The 17886-nt window shown below is 36.1% G+C and overlaps 1 protein-coding gene and 1 long non-coding RNA gene across 8 annotated transcripts in view; both read right to left on the bottom strand.

Moving 5' to 3' along the window:
- LOC149602820 (ATP-binding cassette sub-family C member 1-like) overlaps positions 1 to 17886 on the bottom strand; it is a 449544-nt gene that overhangs the window by 409500 nt on the left and 22158 nt on the right. For 5 of the 6 annotated variants that reach the window (XM_089860445.1, XM_089860447.1, XM_089860446.1 and 2 more), the window contains 2 exons: positions 16177 to 16946; positions 15833 to 16111 (listed from right to left, as the gene is read on the bottom strand). The exons of the other annotated variant lie outside the window; for it this stretch is intronic. In XM_089860445.1, coding sequence (XP_089716571.1) covers positions 16000 to 16111; positions 16177 to 16946 — 882 coding nt within the window. In that variant the 3' untranslated portion in view covers positions 15833 to 15999. Of the gene's footprint in view, positions 1 to 15832; positions 16112 to 16176; positions 16947 to 17886 lie in introns of those variants that run through there. 6 annotated transcript variants of the gene reach the window in all.
- LOC149602822 (uncharacterized) lies at positions 9164 to 13249 on the bottom strand. 2 transcript variants are annotated; one of them, XR_016377071.1, is made up of 3 exons: positions 13175 to 13249; positions 13014 to 13114; positions 9164 to 9300 (listed from the first exon to the last, which is right to left on the bottom strand). It is a non-coding gene; the product is annotated as an uncharacterized LOC149602822 (long non-coding RNA). The 2 variants fall into 2 exon arrangements; XR_016377072.1 differs by lacking the exon at positions 9164 to 9300 and adding an exon at positions 12541 to 12649.

Here is a 17886-nt window from a genome sequence, read left to right as displayed (position 1 = left end):
TATGCATTAATTCTTCGCTCACTCGTCTATGCTCACGCACCTTGGAATTTTTAAAATTTCCAATAGACCCTTTTAAATAGGGGGGGGGCGCAAAATCATCTACTTGAATTAGAGTTGATACGGAACATCCGGGCGGTATGTGTACGCAAAGACCTTATAGATAGGGCTTCAAATTTTGCAGTCCACCAAACTCCTTTTATTTGAAGTCAAATCTAACGTCCTTGGAACTGGAACCACACACCGGGTGTTCCGTCTGAAGGCAACAAGGTGGTCTAACTCTGGACTATTTTTCCCCAAACTTTTAAAAAGGGGCTATAACGCGCAGAGAATCTGATGTGCGTTAACATTACAGCAAGGCTTATTTTCCTGCTTGTGGATTGTGGTTTTTAAAATTTGAGAATCGTTTGATAGAATTTTTCAAGCTTAGGGAAGGAAACTTTTCAAGCTTAGAGAAAGAAATTTTCAAGCTTGGAGAAAGAAATTTTCAAGCTTGGAGAAAGAAATTTTCAAGCTTGGAGAAAGAAATTTTCAAGCTTGGAGAAAGAAATTTTCAAGCTTGGAGAAAGAAATTTTCAAGCTTGGAGAAAGAAATTTTCAAGCTTGGAGAAAGAAATTTTCAAGCTTGGAGAAAGAAATTTTCAAGCTTAGAGAAAGAAATTTTCAAGCTTAGAGAAAGAAATTTTCAAGCTTGGAGAAAGAAATTTTCAAGCTTGGAGAAAGAAATTTTCAAGCTTGGAGAAAGAAATTTTCAAGCTTGGAGAAAGAAGTTTTCAAGCTTAGAGAAAGAAATTTTCAAGCTTGGAGAAAGAAATTTTCAAGCTTGGAGAAAGAAATTTTCAAGCTTAGAGAAAGAAGTTTTCAAGCTTAGTGAAAGAAGTTTTCAAGCTTAGAGAAAAAAGTTTTCAAGCTTAAAGAAGGAAATTTTTCAAACAAAGAGAAAGAAAATATTTCAAGCTTATAGAAGAGTCAATTTCAACCTTAATAACGGTAAAATTAACCGTATAAAAACTTACTTTTAACTTCTAGGATAGTTTTAAACATCTTACAGATAAATTTCATCCTTATAGAAAGTCATTTTCTTACTTTAGGAAAGAGTTTTAGGCTTAGGAAAAGTGGTTATTAACCTTAATGAAATAGCTTTGACGTTATTGTAAATTAATATCAAGCTTAAAGAAAGCGTTTTTAAACTTAAAGAAAGAGTTCATACTTCTATAGAAAATAAATTTTCAATAATTGTGTCCTGAATGGCGTGCCATAGGGGAGGGCCGCCCCAACTATCATCCCATGTCGACACTAACCTCTTTCATACAAGCGCTTATCATGATTTCTAATTATTGACATAGGCCGTTTATTTACCATCCGAGTTTCTCCATTCCCGTTCACCAACCTCGTAGAACAGAAAGAGTGAAACCTTGAACATAAATAGTGAAACTTTGAACAGAAATAGTGCAACTTTAAACATAAATGGTGAAACTTTGAACATAAATGGTGAAACTTTAAACATAAATGGTGAAACTTTAAACATAAATGGTGAAACTTTAATCATAAATGGTGAAGATTTGATCAGAAAGAGTGAAACATAGAACAGAAAGAGTGAAACATAGAACAGAAAGAGTGAAACATAGAACAGAAAGAGTGAAACCTAAAACAGAAAGAGTGAAACATAGAACAGAAAGAGTGAAACATAGAACAGAAGGAGTGAAACATAGAACAGAAGGAGTGAAACATAGAACAGAAGGAGTGAAACATAGAACAGAAGGAGTGAATTATAGAATAGAAAGAGTGAAACATAGGACAGAAAGAGTGAAACATAGAACAGAAAGAGTGAAACCTAGAACCGAAAGAGTGAAACATAGAACAGAAAGAGTGAAACATAGAACAGAAAGAGTGAAACATAGAACAGAAAGAGTGAAACATAGAACAGAAAGAGTGAACCATAGAACAGAAAGAGTGAAACATAGAACAGAAAGAGTGAAACATAGGACAGAAAGAGTGAAACCTAGAACAGAAAGAGTGAAACCTAGAACCGAAAGAGTGAAACATAGAACAGAAAGAGTGAAACATAGAACAGAAAGAGTGAAACATAGAACAGAAAGAGTGAAACATAGAACAGAAAGAGTGAAACATAGAACAGAAAGAATGAAACCTAGAACAGAACGAGTGAAACATAGAACAGAAAGAGTGAAACATAGAACAGAAAGAGTGAAACATAGGACAGAAAGAGTGAAACATAGGACAGAAAGAGTGAAACATAGGACAGAAAGAGTGAAACCTAGAACATAAAGAGTAAAACCTAGAACAGAAAGAGTGAAACATAGAACAGAAATGGTGAAGCATAGTACAGAAAGATTGAAACATAGAACAGAAAGAGTGAAACCTAGAACATAAAGAGTGAAACCTAGAACAGAAAGAGTGAAACATAGAACAGAAAGAGTGAAGCATAGTACAGAAAGAGTGAAGCATAGTACAGAAAGAGTGAAGCATAGAACAGAAAGCTTGAAACCTAGAAAAGAAAGAGTGAAACCTAGAACAGAAAGAGTGAAACCTAGAACAGAAAGAGTGAAACCTAGAACAGAAAGAGTGAAACCTAGAACAGAAAGAGTGAAACCTAGAACAGAAAGAATGTAACATAGAACAGAAAGAGTGAAACATAGAACAGAAAGAGTGAAACATAGAACAGAAAGAGTGAAACATAGAACAGAAAGAGTGAAATCTAGGACAGAAAAGAATGTAACATAGAACAGAAAGAGTGAAACATAGAACAGAAAGAGTGAAACATAGAACAGAAAGAGTGAAACCTAGGACAGAAAGAGTGAAACTTAGGACAGAAAGAGTGAAACCTAGAACAGAAAGAGTGAAACCTAGAACAGAAAGAGTGAAACCTAGAACAGAAAGAGTGAAACATAGAACAGAAAGAGTGAAACCTAGAACAGAAAGAGTGAAACTCTGAACATAAATAGTGAAACACCGAACAGAAATAGTGAAACACCGAACAGAAATAGTGGAACACCGAACAGAAATAGTGAAACACTGAATAGAAATAGTGAAACTCTGAACAGAAATAGTGGAACTCTGAACAGAAATAGTGAAACACCGAACAGAAAGAGTGAAACTTTGAACATAAAGAGTGAAACTCTGAACAGAAATAGTGAAACTCTGAACAGAAAGAGTGAAACTCGGAACAGAAATAGTGAAACACCGAACAGAAATAGTGGAACACCGAACAGAAATAGTGAAACACTGAATAGAAATAGTGAAACTCTGAACAGAAATAGTGGAACTCTGAACAGAAATAGTGAAACACCGAACAGAAAGAGTGAAACTTTGAACATAAAGTGTGAAACTTTGAACATAAAGAGTGAAACTCTGAACAGAAATAGTGAAACTCTGAACAGAAAGAGTGAAACTCTGAACAGAAATAGTGGAACTCTGAACAGAAATAGTGAAACACCGAACTGAAATAGTGAAACACCGAACAGAAATAGTGAAACACCGAACTGAAATAGTGAAACATCGAACAGAAATAGTGAAACATCGAACAGAAATAGTGGAACACCGAACAGAAATAGTGAAACACTGAACTGAAATAGTGAAACACCGACCAGAAATAGTGAAACACCGAACAGAAATAGTGAAACACCGAACAGAAATAGTGGAACACCGAACAGAAATAGTGAAACACCGAACAGAAATAGTGAAACACCGAACAGAAATAGTGAAACACCGAACTGAAATAGTGAAACACCGAACTGAAATAGTGAAACACCGAACTGAAATAGTGAAACACCGAACAGAAATAGTGAAACACCGAACAGAAATAGTGAAACACCGAACAGAAATAGTGGAACACCGAACAGAAATAGTGGAACACCGAACAGAAATAGTGAAATACCGAACAGAAATAGTGAAATACCGAACAGAAATAGTGGAACACCGAACAGAAATAGTGGAACACCGAACAGAAATAGTGAAACACCGAACAGAAATAGTGAAACACCGAACTGAAATAGTGAAACACCGAACTGAAATAGTGAAACACCGAACTGAAATAGTGAAACACCGAACAGAAATAGTGAAACACCGAACAGAAATAGTGAAACACCGAACAGAAATAGTGGAACACCGAACAGAAATAGTGAAACACCGAACAGAAATAGTGAAACACCGAACTGAAATAGTGAAACACCGAACTGAAATAGTGAAACACCGAACTGAAATAGTGAAACACCGAACAGAAATAGTGAAACACCGAACAGAAATAGTGAAACACCGAACAGAAATAGTGGAACACCGAACAGAAATAGTGGAACACCGAACAGAAATAGTGAAATACCGAACAGAAATAGTGAAATACCGAACAGAAATAGTGGAACACCGAACAAAAATAGTGGAACACCGAACAGAAATAGTGAAACACCGAACAGAAATAGTGAAACACCGAACTGAAATAGTGAAACACCGAACTGAAATAGTGAAACACCGAACTGAAATAGTGAAACACCGAACAGAAATAGTGAAACACCGAACAGAAATAGTGAAACACCGAACAGAAATAGTGGAACACCGAACAGAAATAGTGGAACACCGAACAGAAATAGTGAAACTCTGAACAGAAATAGTGAAACACCGAACAGAAATAGTGGAACACCGAACAGAAATAGTGAAACACTGAATAGAAATAGTGAAACTCTGAACAGAAATAGTGGAACTCTGAACAGAAATAGTGAAACACCGAACAGAAAGAGTGAAACTTTGAACATAAAGTGTGAAACTTTGAACATAAAGAGTGAAACTCTGAACAGAAATAGTGAAACTCTGAACAGAAAGAGTGAAACTCTGAACAGAAATAGTGGAACTCTGAACAGAAATAGTGAAACACCGAACTGAAATAGTGAAACACCGAACAGAAATAGTGAAACACCGAACTGAAATAGTGAAACATCGAACAGAAATAGTGAAACATCGAACAGAAATAGTGGAACACCGAACAGAAATAGTGAAACACTGAACTGAAATAGTGAAACACCGACCAGAAATAGTGAAACACCGAACAGAAATAGTGAAACACCGAACAGAAATAGTGGAACACCGAACAGAAATAGTGAAACACCGAACAGAAATAGTGAAACACCGAACAGAAATAGTGAAACACCGAACAGAAATAGTGAAACACCGAACAGAAATAGTGAAACACCGAACAGAAATAGTGAAACACCGAACAGAAATAGTGAAACACCGAACTGAAATAGTGAAACACCGAACTGAAATAGTGAAACACCGAACAGAAATAGTGAAACACCGAACTGAAATAGTGAAACACCGAACTGAAATAGTGAAACACCGAACAGAAATAGTGAAACACCGAACAGAAATAGTGGAACACCGAACAGAAATAGTGGAACACCGAACACAAATAGTGAAATACCGAACAGAAATAGTGAAACACCGAACAGAAATAGTGGAACACCGAACAGAAATAGTGAAACTTTGAACAGAAAGAGTGAAACACCGAACAGAAATAGTGAAACTTTGAACAGAAATAGTGAAACTTTGAACAGAAAGAGTGAAACTTTGAACAGAAAGAGTGAAACTTTGAACAGAAAGAGTGAAACTTTGAACAGAAAGGTTTGAACACTAATAGGAAAGTTTGCTCTAATCATGTGGACTTTAGAAGTGGATTAAACGCATGGACTAAAGCGTGGGTAGTTCGAAAGTCTACCCGCCATATTTCTTAAATTAGTTCACTTCTGCACTTATCAATTTAACCTTTGTTTGCTCACGCTCGGAGGAAATTTACCGATGATTTTGAAAGGAGTTTTACCCTTTCATCATTGTTTAGTATGGTTTGAATTTGATTTTGTTTGTGTTTAGGAGATACAATTGCCATCTTTTCTATTTACTGTTAATCCATACTTTTAGGAAGATTAAATATTTGTTCATTTCCTCGGCAGGTATGTGAAAGAATGGATAAATCGAGGCATATGTTTTTATCATTTCAAAATCATTATTGGTTCTCTTATCAGATCGAAAGTTCACATTACTGTTGGCAATGTGAGACAGAGTTTTGGACATAGAGTATATTTCCCTAATCAGTTCAAATAAAAAATACATTATGATAAGAGAAATTTTATGTTTTTAATAATAAAAATTAATACCGCGCCATGTTTCGGAATTCGCGCCAAGTTTCAATCTAGTTTGTTTATTTACACGTTTCGTAGCATAAACAAACATTGCGGCGTCATCCGTTTAATCTATGTCTGAACTATCATATGGGTTTTCCCATTGACGTCACGATGAGAGCCGCGCCATGTTTCGAAATACACGCCAAGTTTCAATCTAGTTTGTTTACTTACAAGTTTCCTAGCATAAACAAACATTGCAACCCCAACTATCATCCCATGTCGACACTAACCTCTTTCATACAAGCGCTTATCATGATTTCTAATTATTGACATAGGCCGTTTATTTACCATCCGAGTTTCTCCATTCCCGTTCACCAACCTCGTATTTACATTTCCTATCCCTGAAATATGCCTATCAATAAGAGAAATTGGTTTAAGTTGAAATAATTTCTAAAGTTTATATTTAGAAGTATTAAATTCGGATATAAAGTTGAAATAACTCCTAAAATTTGGAATATGCATATATATTTAGTTATATAGTATTAAATTTGAATATAAACCTGATTCACTGACGCCAAAGGAAGACACGTCATTGACGTCATAGCAGGATTGTGAGAAAAATGTTTGATTCACTGGTGCCATAAGAAGAAAAATGCTGTGGACGCCATGTTTGATTCATTGACGCCATATTTACTGGTGCCAGATCATGTGCCAGATTTGACACACTGACGCCAGTGAGGTAGCTCGCACAAGTCGACATGGCGTTTAAACCGCGTGTATGACAAGGGTTATTTACCGCGTTGTCGGATATGACGCTTAAGCCTAACATTGACGCCATGATTGATTCACTGACGCCATACACGTCGTGTACGTTTCAATGACGTCATAGCAGGATTGTGAGAAAAAATATTTGATTCACTGGCGCCATAAGAAGAAAAATTCCGTGGGCGTCCATTGACGCCATATTTACTGGTGCCAGATCATGTGCCATCTGGCACTGACTGACGCCAGTGAGGTAGAGTCGGTACTTTCTATCTACTAGTTTTACTATTAATTATATCTCGGAGCTCAGTGTACATCTCGGACTGCTCCTACATCCTTTCGTTCTCTCTTAAAGCAGGGGGGGGCTTGTAAAGCAAGAGAGGGTCGCAACTCTCCTATAAAAAAAAATAAAATCTTTGCATCTCTCCTTCAATAAGCAATCGTAGACGAGGCAGTATAGTATTAGGCCGGGGCAATCCGACGTTCCCGGGTTTTATTCCCGGTGGTGGTGGAAAAGAAAATAAATATTATAAATTTTATAAATTTGAAAATCGTTGATAAAACATTATTGAACATAGAGCTAGGAGCCAGCGCTACCTAGAAGTGGTTTTGCGAAGTACTATTTAAAAATATCGAATGAAACATCTTCTACATCATCATCATCTTCTACTACCCACCAGGCCAAACTAATAGACGATGTGACTACAAATGGCATATATATCCAAATTATTAGGGGTTGAAATCAACGGTCCTGTTTCCACCCTGTGAAGAATTGAACTACAAAATACTACAGAAAAGATGGCAAAAGACATGTGTTTTCGCTACATAGTTAAAACAGTGATGTTTACGTTAGAGGTTAAAACAGTGATGTTTACGTTAGAGGTTAAAACAGTGATGTTTACGTTAGAGGTTAAAACAGTGATGTTTACGTTAGAGGTTAAAACAGTGATGTTTACGTTAGATAAGTTAATTCAACATTCCGATATCAGGTATACAGGTTTTCATTATTTATCTCAAACGAGATAAACCTTTACTTAAATATCGAAGAAAATGTAAAGGATTAAAATTGAGAGATGTTAGTCGAAGACATTTTATTTTATTATTATTTTTTTTTGGAGGTTAATAATCAGAAAATCGTAATAATTCTTACGTTGTCCTAGAAGCGCACCGGTGGAACGATATAGTATTCGACTGTAAGTTAAAATGTTGACACTCAATTTCGTCTTTCTCTTGTATAGTAACAAGCATACCAATGAAAATAGCACTGTGGAAATCAATATTGCAATCCATAACTGAAATAAAATGGAATTCACTATACTATTATTAGTTGTACTAAAAATATATGATAATTTATAGAGGGAGACCCTTTCAGTGAAGGATAGTAAGTTTCACAATTTAATAGTAGGAATACATACACCTAATAGGAATTTTCGTGCCCACATATAATTCATGTCAATTTCGTCTTTCTAACTGTGATATCATTGGCTGATAGCAAAGCCCGCGCAAGGTGCCGCGAGATAAATTATTCGTTAGGTAAAATTCGACACGCATATTGGCTTGTCTAGCTCATCCCAAAAATTTTGCCTAAATATGTTGAGAAAAAAGCCACATTGATTCCTATGCCACTAGTCGCAGCCCCTTATTTCGGGCACTAGTCTGAGCCCCATTATTTCGAGCACTAGTCGCAGCCCTATTATTTCAGGTACTAGTCGCAGCCTCATTATTTCGGGTAATAGTCGCAGCCTCAATATTTCGGGTAATAGTCGTAGCCTGATTATTTCGGGCACTAGTCGGAGACTTCATGTACTAATCACAGTCCTATTTTTTATGTAATAGTTTTTTATTCGTAAGTGTTTTGCTATTTGTATTCATAATCTTGAGTTGTATATATTGCCCTAAGTCGACTTAATAAAACGTAGCAAAATAATAATAAAAAAAATTGTATGAAAAGTGGAAATTAAAGTTTCTCATCGACTCCCATGAAACAAATCCTTCTCCGATTTACTAAATGTCTTTAAAGGGAGGGTGAAAAGAAAATCAACAAGAATTTTGTTAACAAAAAGGCAGGGTGTTACGCGATTGGTCGGCAGTCCTTGTTTAAAATTATCCTTAAAATCGAACCTACTTTGAATTTTAAAATCATTCGGGAGTATTTCCTGAATGTTTCACTATGCAGACTGGTCTTAAAATTGGTAGAATAATCGATGAAAAATCACTTGATTTTCTACTTCACCATCCCTTCAAGAATAATTACATTTTTACTGAAACATGACCATAAGGGCTCTTTTCCTTCGGTATTTTGTTCCACGTTTCCGAAGAGGATTTTGAACTTCTGGCTGAACACAGTGCTCGTGAAGTCTATCAAGTCGATGTTCGTGGTGTCCGGTTTAATAGGAAATATGCAAATATCAGACATCTGGATGGAATTAAAATCATTATAAAGACAAATATTATTTGGAGTGTACAATGGTTAAATCATGATAATTTTAACAATCTAAACAAGATAAAAGAATTCTACTTCAGATGTAAAAATTGTGCTCGAAATTTTAATGATAATATTAATAGTAACGTTAATATTAATAGTAATGAAATGGAATGGAAAGTTAATATAGTGTATAATATTAAAAACTAATTACATACTTTACGAGATTACACACATTGAGATAAGTATAGTACTGAAAAATCAAGTTCATTTACAAATGGTCAGGGTCTAGACGACTATGATTTAACAGAGCTTGTAAGGATATTCAATCAATTTGGATTTAAGGAAAAGAACGAATTTTGTCTATATTTTTACAAAATATATCAATTTTTGAGCAGTGCCGGTTATAAGTTTGTTCCATTCATGTAATGGGATTTAAGTATTTTATAGGTACATAAAATGTGGTAGTTTTATTCATCGCATGTGGCATATTAATAAGTTCAGCCTGTTTAACAAATCACTTATCAAAATTTTGTTGTGGATAAGTTTATGCAAAAATTTAATACTATAATTTCCATTAAAAGTTGTAGATAAGGGAAGCTTAAATGATCCAATAGGATTTCGTGCCTGTGCGAGTACTCGATTAATGGAGAGTATTGAATCCGGTCTAGAGTCGAGGACTCGACTCGAGGATCAAAATTTTACGACTCGAGAATTATTTCAAGTCCTCAAAAATCCTCAATATTGGACTCGAGGAGGACTCCAGCCGAGGCTTGAAATAGTGCTTTCCTTTTAGTACTTCTTCTCTTAACCGATAGCGTGCCGTTGTATTTTTACATGAAATAAAGCGTGGGAAAATTTGCTTTCTCTTGCCTCTAACCGTGAGCATATAAAGATTTCTTCCCTTTTTACCGAGTGGGTTTTACTGAACCACTACATGCATAAACATGGGATAGAATTTTTGGTCGTTCTCAAGACTTAGGTTGGTAGTAGCAATTTTTGTTAAACATTTTTGTTATTAGCCGAGCTATCTCGGCTTGAGTCTATCCGTGCCACCGTTTTTTCGACTCCAGCCGGGCTTATAAAAAGCTCAATCAACTCGGCCCATGAACAGTCCTAATGACAGCTGGTGGGTGATCTTAGTTTCAGAGGATATGACAGTTGGCGAAATTGGATATCGAGATTGCACGATTTGTTCTAAACATAATTTTAGGGAATGAGAAGTGCCCATTGTATCTAATAGCTTTTCGGTCAACATGATTTAACATATTGATATTTATAATTGAAAATAAAATATAGCCTCTTTTACTCAAGGATAGTGTAGCATTTGATTAGTGAAACAATTTTAGAATCTTTTAGTAATTCTAGTGATTACCCCTTATTTACAAACAAATAATATATCTTTATAAACAATTTCATTTTATCACAAAAAATGTTTTACTTACGTTTTTCATAATAAGGTCGTCTGTTGTTAGACCTCCGTCAGGGGAACTGCTATTTTGTTTGACTATAAATTTGTCCATGCGCAGTATATCAATTGTAGAACTAGAAAACACGTAATTTTATATTAACATAGATTAAAAAATCCGCAACCGATAATACAGGCAGAGAAATTAAAGCAAGATGATTAAAAGTTGGCCTTTGCCAACCCATTACAAAAAGTACCCTCGAGTTTTAGAGAACTGAATACGGTTTTTGGCCTCTTATTTGCCTAAATGTAATGTAACATTAATCTGACTGTAATAACCAAGTGATTTGTTCCATTATTCTCCGAAACCATAATTATGTACCTCTTTATCGGCAAAATTTCTTTAGTAAAGGAAAACCTGGAAGAGACTGAGAAGACTTTAGAGGGCCAAGACATCGTTTACAGGTTCTTAGGAGTTCTATCATCTTCTTATGAAGATCATGTATCTCAATTTTTTCAACTGACTGACTCTCTCTCCATATGGACATGAGGGGTTGTTGCGGAAAGCCACGAACCTGCTACTATTGTAAAAGCCAAATCCAGGGAATTACATCCAGGATTTTCCGGAAAGAAAAGGTACCCCGAAGTTTGAAACTATATGAGACTGAAGATAGGGCAGATCAATTCATTTGGAATTCATATCTTTGAGAGCAAACGCAAATTTCCATCTAATTTTTTACGAGAATTGAATGTATAGGTCCACCTTGATGGCTTCAGCTTTTGACTCATAAATAACCGAACGTTCCTGTCTCGGAACAATGGCACGTAACCGAGAATCTAAGGTAAAGAACCCAAGGCGCCGTGTCCGCTCAAAGGAAAATAAAACAGCTATTTTTCATTTCTTCGTGGGAAAATAATTCTCTCAGCCCCACCTCGATTGTGAGGGGCCAAACGAGGATATGACGGGTTATTAGCCAAGAAGAAATAAGAAAAAAGAGATTCGACTCGGAGTACCTAAAAAGAAGATGGAACCTTCGATAGTCCTGAAATCTTAAAAAGTCTAATTCAAAAAACCTAAGACTCGACAATAAAACCTAAAGAAGGTTAAAGTAAGAGCGAATTCAGGATACCATAAGAACGTTGAAACAACGCAATGCTGGTGCCATGAAGTCATACTTTTCATAATGTGAGGGAGGGGCCTATATCTTTGGGAATACGAAAAATGGAGTCTCCTAGGTCTAGGAGTGTTGGTATCGGTGTCGGTGTCAAGAAAAACTGTTAAAATCGTTAATGATGAACTGATATATTTAAATGGAGTGGTTATAAAGAATCTAGATTTTTCCATTGGACAACCAGATATACCTGAGGCAAAGTCAGTACAACGGATTTCTCAAACTCTGGCGTATAACGCCAAGGCTTAAGGCCAGAGAAGCTGAATGTGATACTAGCCATTTTAATTTATTTATAACTCACCGACGGCGCTAGAAACGGATTTTATGGCGTTGCCTAGAACGAAGGCGGTAACGGTTTTCGAAAGAAGTATGACTTCACGTTACCAGGGAACAATGTTACCATTTCAAGTTCTTATGGTATCCTGAATTCGTTCTTGGTTAAACTATAACCAAGAATATAAACGACATATGCCAATTTCAATACTATTATTAATATTCTGCGTATCGTTGGGCAATTAGGAATTAATTAAAACCGATTCAAATAATTAGAAATATCCTTTCTATTTAATATAATAAATAACTTTCTTAGCAGTTCTAAGCTTTTAGCAAATGTAAAGCTGTTAACGCAACAAAAAAAACCAGAACTAATGACATCTTTAATTATAACCAGTTGAATCCAATATGCCGAATTCAAAACTCGTACAATCTCCTCTATTAATCGCAAGACATTTTTGACAATAGAAAAACTTCATTTCTGAAAAACCTTAAAACTATAATGGAGGAATCGTGATGAGCTTTTTCAAGCAATGATTACGTAACCAATATATAACTCCTAAGGCTAAGAAAAATCGTATTATTTATACAATTTTTTTGTTCAATGTTGTTTTAATATAAATTTTGTTTTACTTTAATTGGTTTTAGACCATATTTTAACTTAATACTCTGAATTACTGTGGATAGCACCAACAAAGTGTTGATATACAGGGGCAATAAACTAGAATTGAATTGAATTGAACAATCACGAACGCCCCCTGGATTGTATCATTAGACGCGTCCGTCACATACTTCATTCCGAAAGGAAAAAAGTAGCGAGTTGGAAAATGATTGACTTACATAGTTATACGTACTTTGTTAATTTTTCCTTGAGTTTCAGATAGAATTTTCCGAAAGGTCCTGGAGCTAAGATCGTAGTTAGGTTCTTGCGGTACAATCCAAAGAAACCGCCAAGCTAAATAAAAACCCAATTTTGTTACTTCGAATTATTATTACTAAATATGCATATACCTACCATAACGGAAATAAGCCTTAAATTTGGCTCCTCAACGTCCATGTCGCAAAACTGCAGCGTTTAACAATAACATTTGTGAAAGACTGAATTTCACTATCATAAAATGCAAAATTCAACCTGAACGGCAGAAAAATATCACACAATAAATTGATTCAATTTTGAAAATAGAATTTTTTTTAAAGATTTCATTAAATTTAATTCAACCGTGGATAAGAGTAAACCAAAATAGATTAAAAGCACTCAGCGTGGAATGGATAACCATTAACCCTTTTGCGGAATTTGTTTACAAAATGCGGACTGATATTTGAGATTAAAGGGATAATAGCACATAACTCCATCATAAGAATCAAAATACAATTTATTAATGCAAGTACGAAGCTAACGCTTTCATAGAATTTTGGAAAAGAAAACAGTCGTTTTAAGGGGCAATTAAGGGGTAACAGTGTTGTCAAGCTCATGCTTGGTTTGAAAGATATACCAAGGTTTACATTTTCTAACACAATTTTCAAATACATGACAGGCGCTCAGTATGATGACATTTAAGAATTCATTATTTTTTTCCGCCATTTTAAACGGTTTTTTAAGCCCTAACGTATTCATCACTCCAAACCGCGGCCGTTTGCATAGCCTACTCGAATACGACGTTCACGGACGCAAGATGCTCGACCGTCATAGAGCGCGATGAAAATTGCGTAAGAGCATTAATAGAGTTGGCTATGCCGTATGCTTGGAGAAATAGTAAGCCACGCCCGTCATGGTTTGCTTTTTACTGGTTATAAAATTTGTCTCCTACTTTCGCTTTTTGAGAGTGGACTACAGGGTAATGCTAGAGTTAGTTACAATTTAGTTAAGACTGATAACTTTGTTAATTTTAAATTTTAATTAAATTAAACGTCTTTGAGACCGGATTTCACTTTTTTTATAGACTTTTTAAATAAGGGCATGGTTAACTTCACTTCATTTGTGAGATTTTACTTTCCTTAAATGAAAACTTCCTCGGCTGCTAGCCCCGCAACATTAATCCTTGCGCTGAGCTCCAGAAGTTCTTAGTGGTTTTACGTTACTAATATGCCTAAATTAACTAGTACCCTAAAGGTGATTGGGGCAGCCCAGTTAGTGTTAAACCAGTTTTCATTTCACATTATGTGACTGTCCTTTAAAAGATAACGCGTCATTAATTTCGATATTCGATTTCATCTAACATTGGAAATTGGATTGAATATTCGAAATGGGTTATCAACAAAATTCTCGAAGCGTGAATAATGGAAATCGACAGACATTTTATAACATTAAATGAGCTGCAAAATATTGAGCTTTGAATATGGAAAAGTTATAGTACTACATTAAGCGATTAGACACGGTGAGGTTGCTTTCAAACTTCCATAGACATCAAGAACACCTTCAATTGAACAGTATTCTGATGGATTTTGTTTTTAGGCAAACGAAATTCTGAAATTTGTTACTGCAATTTTTCGAAATTGTCGTTCTCGATCTCGATGTGAGGGAGGCTGACTCCAGAATTAGTAGAAATGTTTACTAGGCCTAGAGCAACAGTTGATAGTGCTGGTTATGTCGATATATAAAATCCACGTTATTTTTTTCTCTGCCTACCCCGATTGATAAAAATATATTTTTAATAAGGCCGATCCGAAGTTATTAATCTGAATCTTATACTAATACTTAACATTGTTGTCAATAGTTTCTTTCGATTCGACTTCTTGTCTAGGCCGGCTCTCGAGTCGCTACTGGCCGCGTCCATTTAACATTTTATTCAGTAATTTCCGGTTAGTAGGTGGCACGCTAAACCGACTTAAACTAGACCACTCCCAGAAAAAAGATAACTATGACTTCATGGAAGCGGATTAGACTGACTCCAACGTTCTCTCTTAACTTGAATGAGATCTTGGTTAGATGTAAGTCCAAGATCATTTAGAAATTACACAAATATGGGCTTGATATTACTTCAATATCGGTTAAGAAATTTGTCCAATGAGGTCGTGATTTTAGTCTAATATCAGTTAGATTTTAGTCCAATATGGTCTTGGTATCATACCAATATGGGCTCGATATTAGTCTAATATCGATTAGAAACTTGTCGAACGTGGGATTGATTCTAGTAAAATATCGCTTAGATATTAGTCCATTATGAGCTTGATATTAGCCCAATATTGGGAGGATAGGAGTTCGTTTCTGCCCACTTTTGTAAAATATGGATACAATCCTGACCATTTCTGGATAATAACTGATCCATTAATTTGATTCTCGATCCAATTTGAGATGAAACTACAAATCTGGCTTATCATTCAACAGTCCCATTTTGGACACTAGTTACGTTATCCAAAAATAGATGAAAAACTGTGCTGTCTCAGAGTCAGACATTTAGATACATTGATATCCAATTTTGGACAACAATTTTATAAGCAAGATTTTTAGGCTTATTTAAATTAAACCTCTATAATAGGGACGTGGCAATACAACGTCATACAACGTCACACACGTCCAGTAATTCTAAAAAACCATACCAAGAAGAGGTGATGCAGTATTTTGAAAAAAAAAACCCCAAAATTTGCTGTGAAGTTGGACATAAGAACGGATTGCCTAGTACCTACGGTTAATGCATTCTATCTTTCTATAATCATGCCTAATCGAGTCAAGTGTTCACAATTGTGTAATTTTATTAAATAGTTTTAAGGCAGAGAATATCACAAGAACTGAAAGATGTTAAAAATAATAGTAAAACAAAGGATAGCGATTATACAATAGAATACGAACTATTCGCAAATAAGATTGCATGAAAATGTAAGTGTGTTTAATATAAAAGCTTTCTAGAGTACGTTGGCAACTTTGGCCAAATCGTAGAACATTGATTGATCATCCTTCAAGAGGGCATGTGGGGAATCGAATTCCACAATACGGCCCTGATCGAGAACCATCACTCTATGAAGAGTTAAGAGACAAATTATAAAATCATTCGAATAAGCCTCTTTAATGGGTAAACTAACTTGTCGTAGTCCAAGATGGTGTTTATTCTGTGAGCGATGGTGATGATGGTAGAGTTGGAAAATTCCTTCTTGATTGTCTCTTGAATGAGATCGTCGGTGTCCATGTCGACTGAGGCCGTAGCTTCGTCCAAGATCAGGATCTTAGAGTTCCTTAATATGGCACGAGCCAAGCAGACCAACTGACGCTGTCCGACGCTCAGGTTGTTACCTCCTTCGGCCACAGGATGATCGAGACCCTGCTCAAGTGACGCTACAAAGGATTTCAGGTGGGAGTGTTCCAGGGCGGCCCAAAGTCGCAGGTCTTCTTGTTGAACGAAGGGATCCAGGTTGAGTCTGAGCGTGCCCGAAAAGAGGACAGGGTCTTGAGGGATGATGGTCAGCCGCGATCTCAAATCGGACAAGCCCAATCCCTCCACTGGCACTCCGTCTATGACGATCTGACCGCGCACCCCCTCGATCAGGCGGAAGAGTGCCAGCGTCAGCGACGACTTTCCGGCACCTGTCCGCCCTACCACGCCCACCTTCTCCCCGGCCTCAATCCTGACATCTATGTCCTTCAAGACCAAATCCAAGCCTTCACGATATCTGGTGCTGTAGTCACGAAATACGATTTCTCCTCGTTGCGGCCAGTCGGCTGGCGGTTGAGATTCTGGTTTCTCCCATTCAGCCTCTGGCTTCAAATGGCAGTATTCGTCAACCCTTTCTACAGAGACGACATTCGTTTCCAAACCCGTCAATGCAGTGATAAAGAGTTTGATCATTTGTAGAAGCTATAAGATCGTTAATAAAAATTGGTACTTGATTCATGGATGAAGAAAAACTAACAGGGATAAATCAAACTCGTAGACTTTACATTACTAAGAGGGAAACACATTTGTTACCAACAAGGCTGCCAGATTTCATTTCGATTTTATTTTTTAGCTCATTTACCGATTCAAATTCGGAAGTAGATTTATAAAAATTTTGCCATCTCGTGGTAACCTCGGGAACTTTAATTTAAAAATGTCGATTCCGTTAGCTTTAGACGTTAGGGTTGGTAACTTGCATACATTGTTTTTAAGATAGTTAATATGTTCCTTATATTCAGGCATTTAGTACTCAAAAGTAAGTTTTCAACGGTTTTATCAAGTAAATAGACAAAATCAGTTAAGCCTTGGCACACAAAACCTGTTAAAATATGGTTTTCTAAATTTTCGGTTAGCGGGATGGGGTGCTTCTTCATAGGTATATGCGGAAGACATTTTATTTACTTTAATGGTGATTTTCATTCAACATTTCAAAACTAAGAAGTGGCTACGATTACGTGGGTACAAAAAGCAGACGAAATACCAACCGACTTGACCCCGTGAATCGGTAAATTGAATGTTTCCGGTTCTTATAATTTCGGCCGCGAGGGTGCGTTTCGAACAAACATTTTACCGCCGTGATTTATCCCTGTTAGTTTTTAGTAGAGCTGTGCGAATACTCGAATTATCGAATACTATTCGTTTAATTCGAATCGAGTATTCGATTCGACGAATCGAATTTGCCATTTTGACAAAAACGAGTATTCGATTCACAAAACGGTTATTCGAAAAGAAATTCGAATAACCGTTTTAAAAACGAATATAGTTCCATAAACCGAGTAATCGTTTCCTAGGTGCTAAATTCCAATAGTAAACGAGTATTCGACTGAAAATGTTAAGGGCTAGTATGGTCACATAACATATA

Source organism: Phalangium opilio, unplaced genomic scaffold (genome assembly GCF_054372755.1).
Source record: "Phalangium opilio isolate 3A_F unplaced genomic scaffold, DU_Popi_V2 ptg000352l_1, whole genome shotgun sequence".
In the NCBI taxonomy this organism is placed as follows: domain Eukaryota; kingdom Metazoa; phylum Arthropoda; class Arachnida; order Opiliones; family Phalangiidae; genus Phalangium; species Phalangium opilio.
Note: the sequence above shows the minus strand (reverse complement) of the source record. Positions and strands in the feature narration are given on the sequence as shown.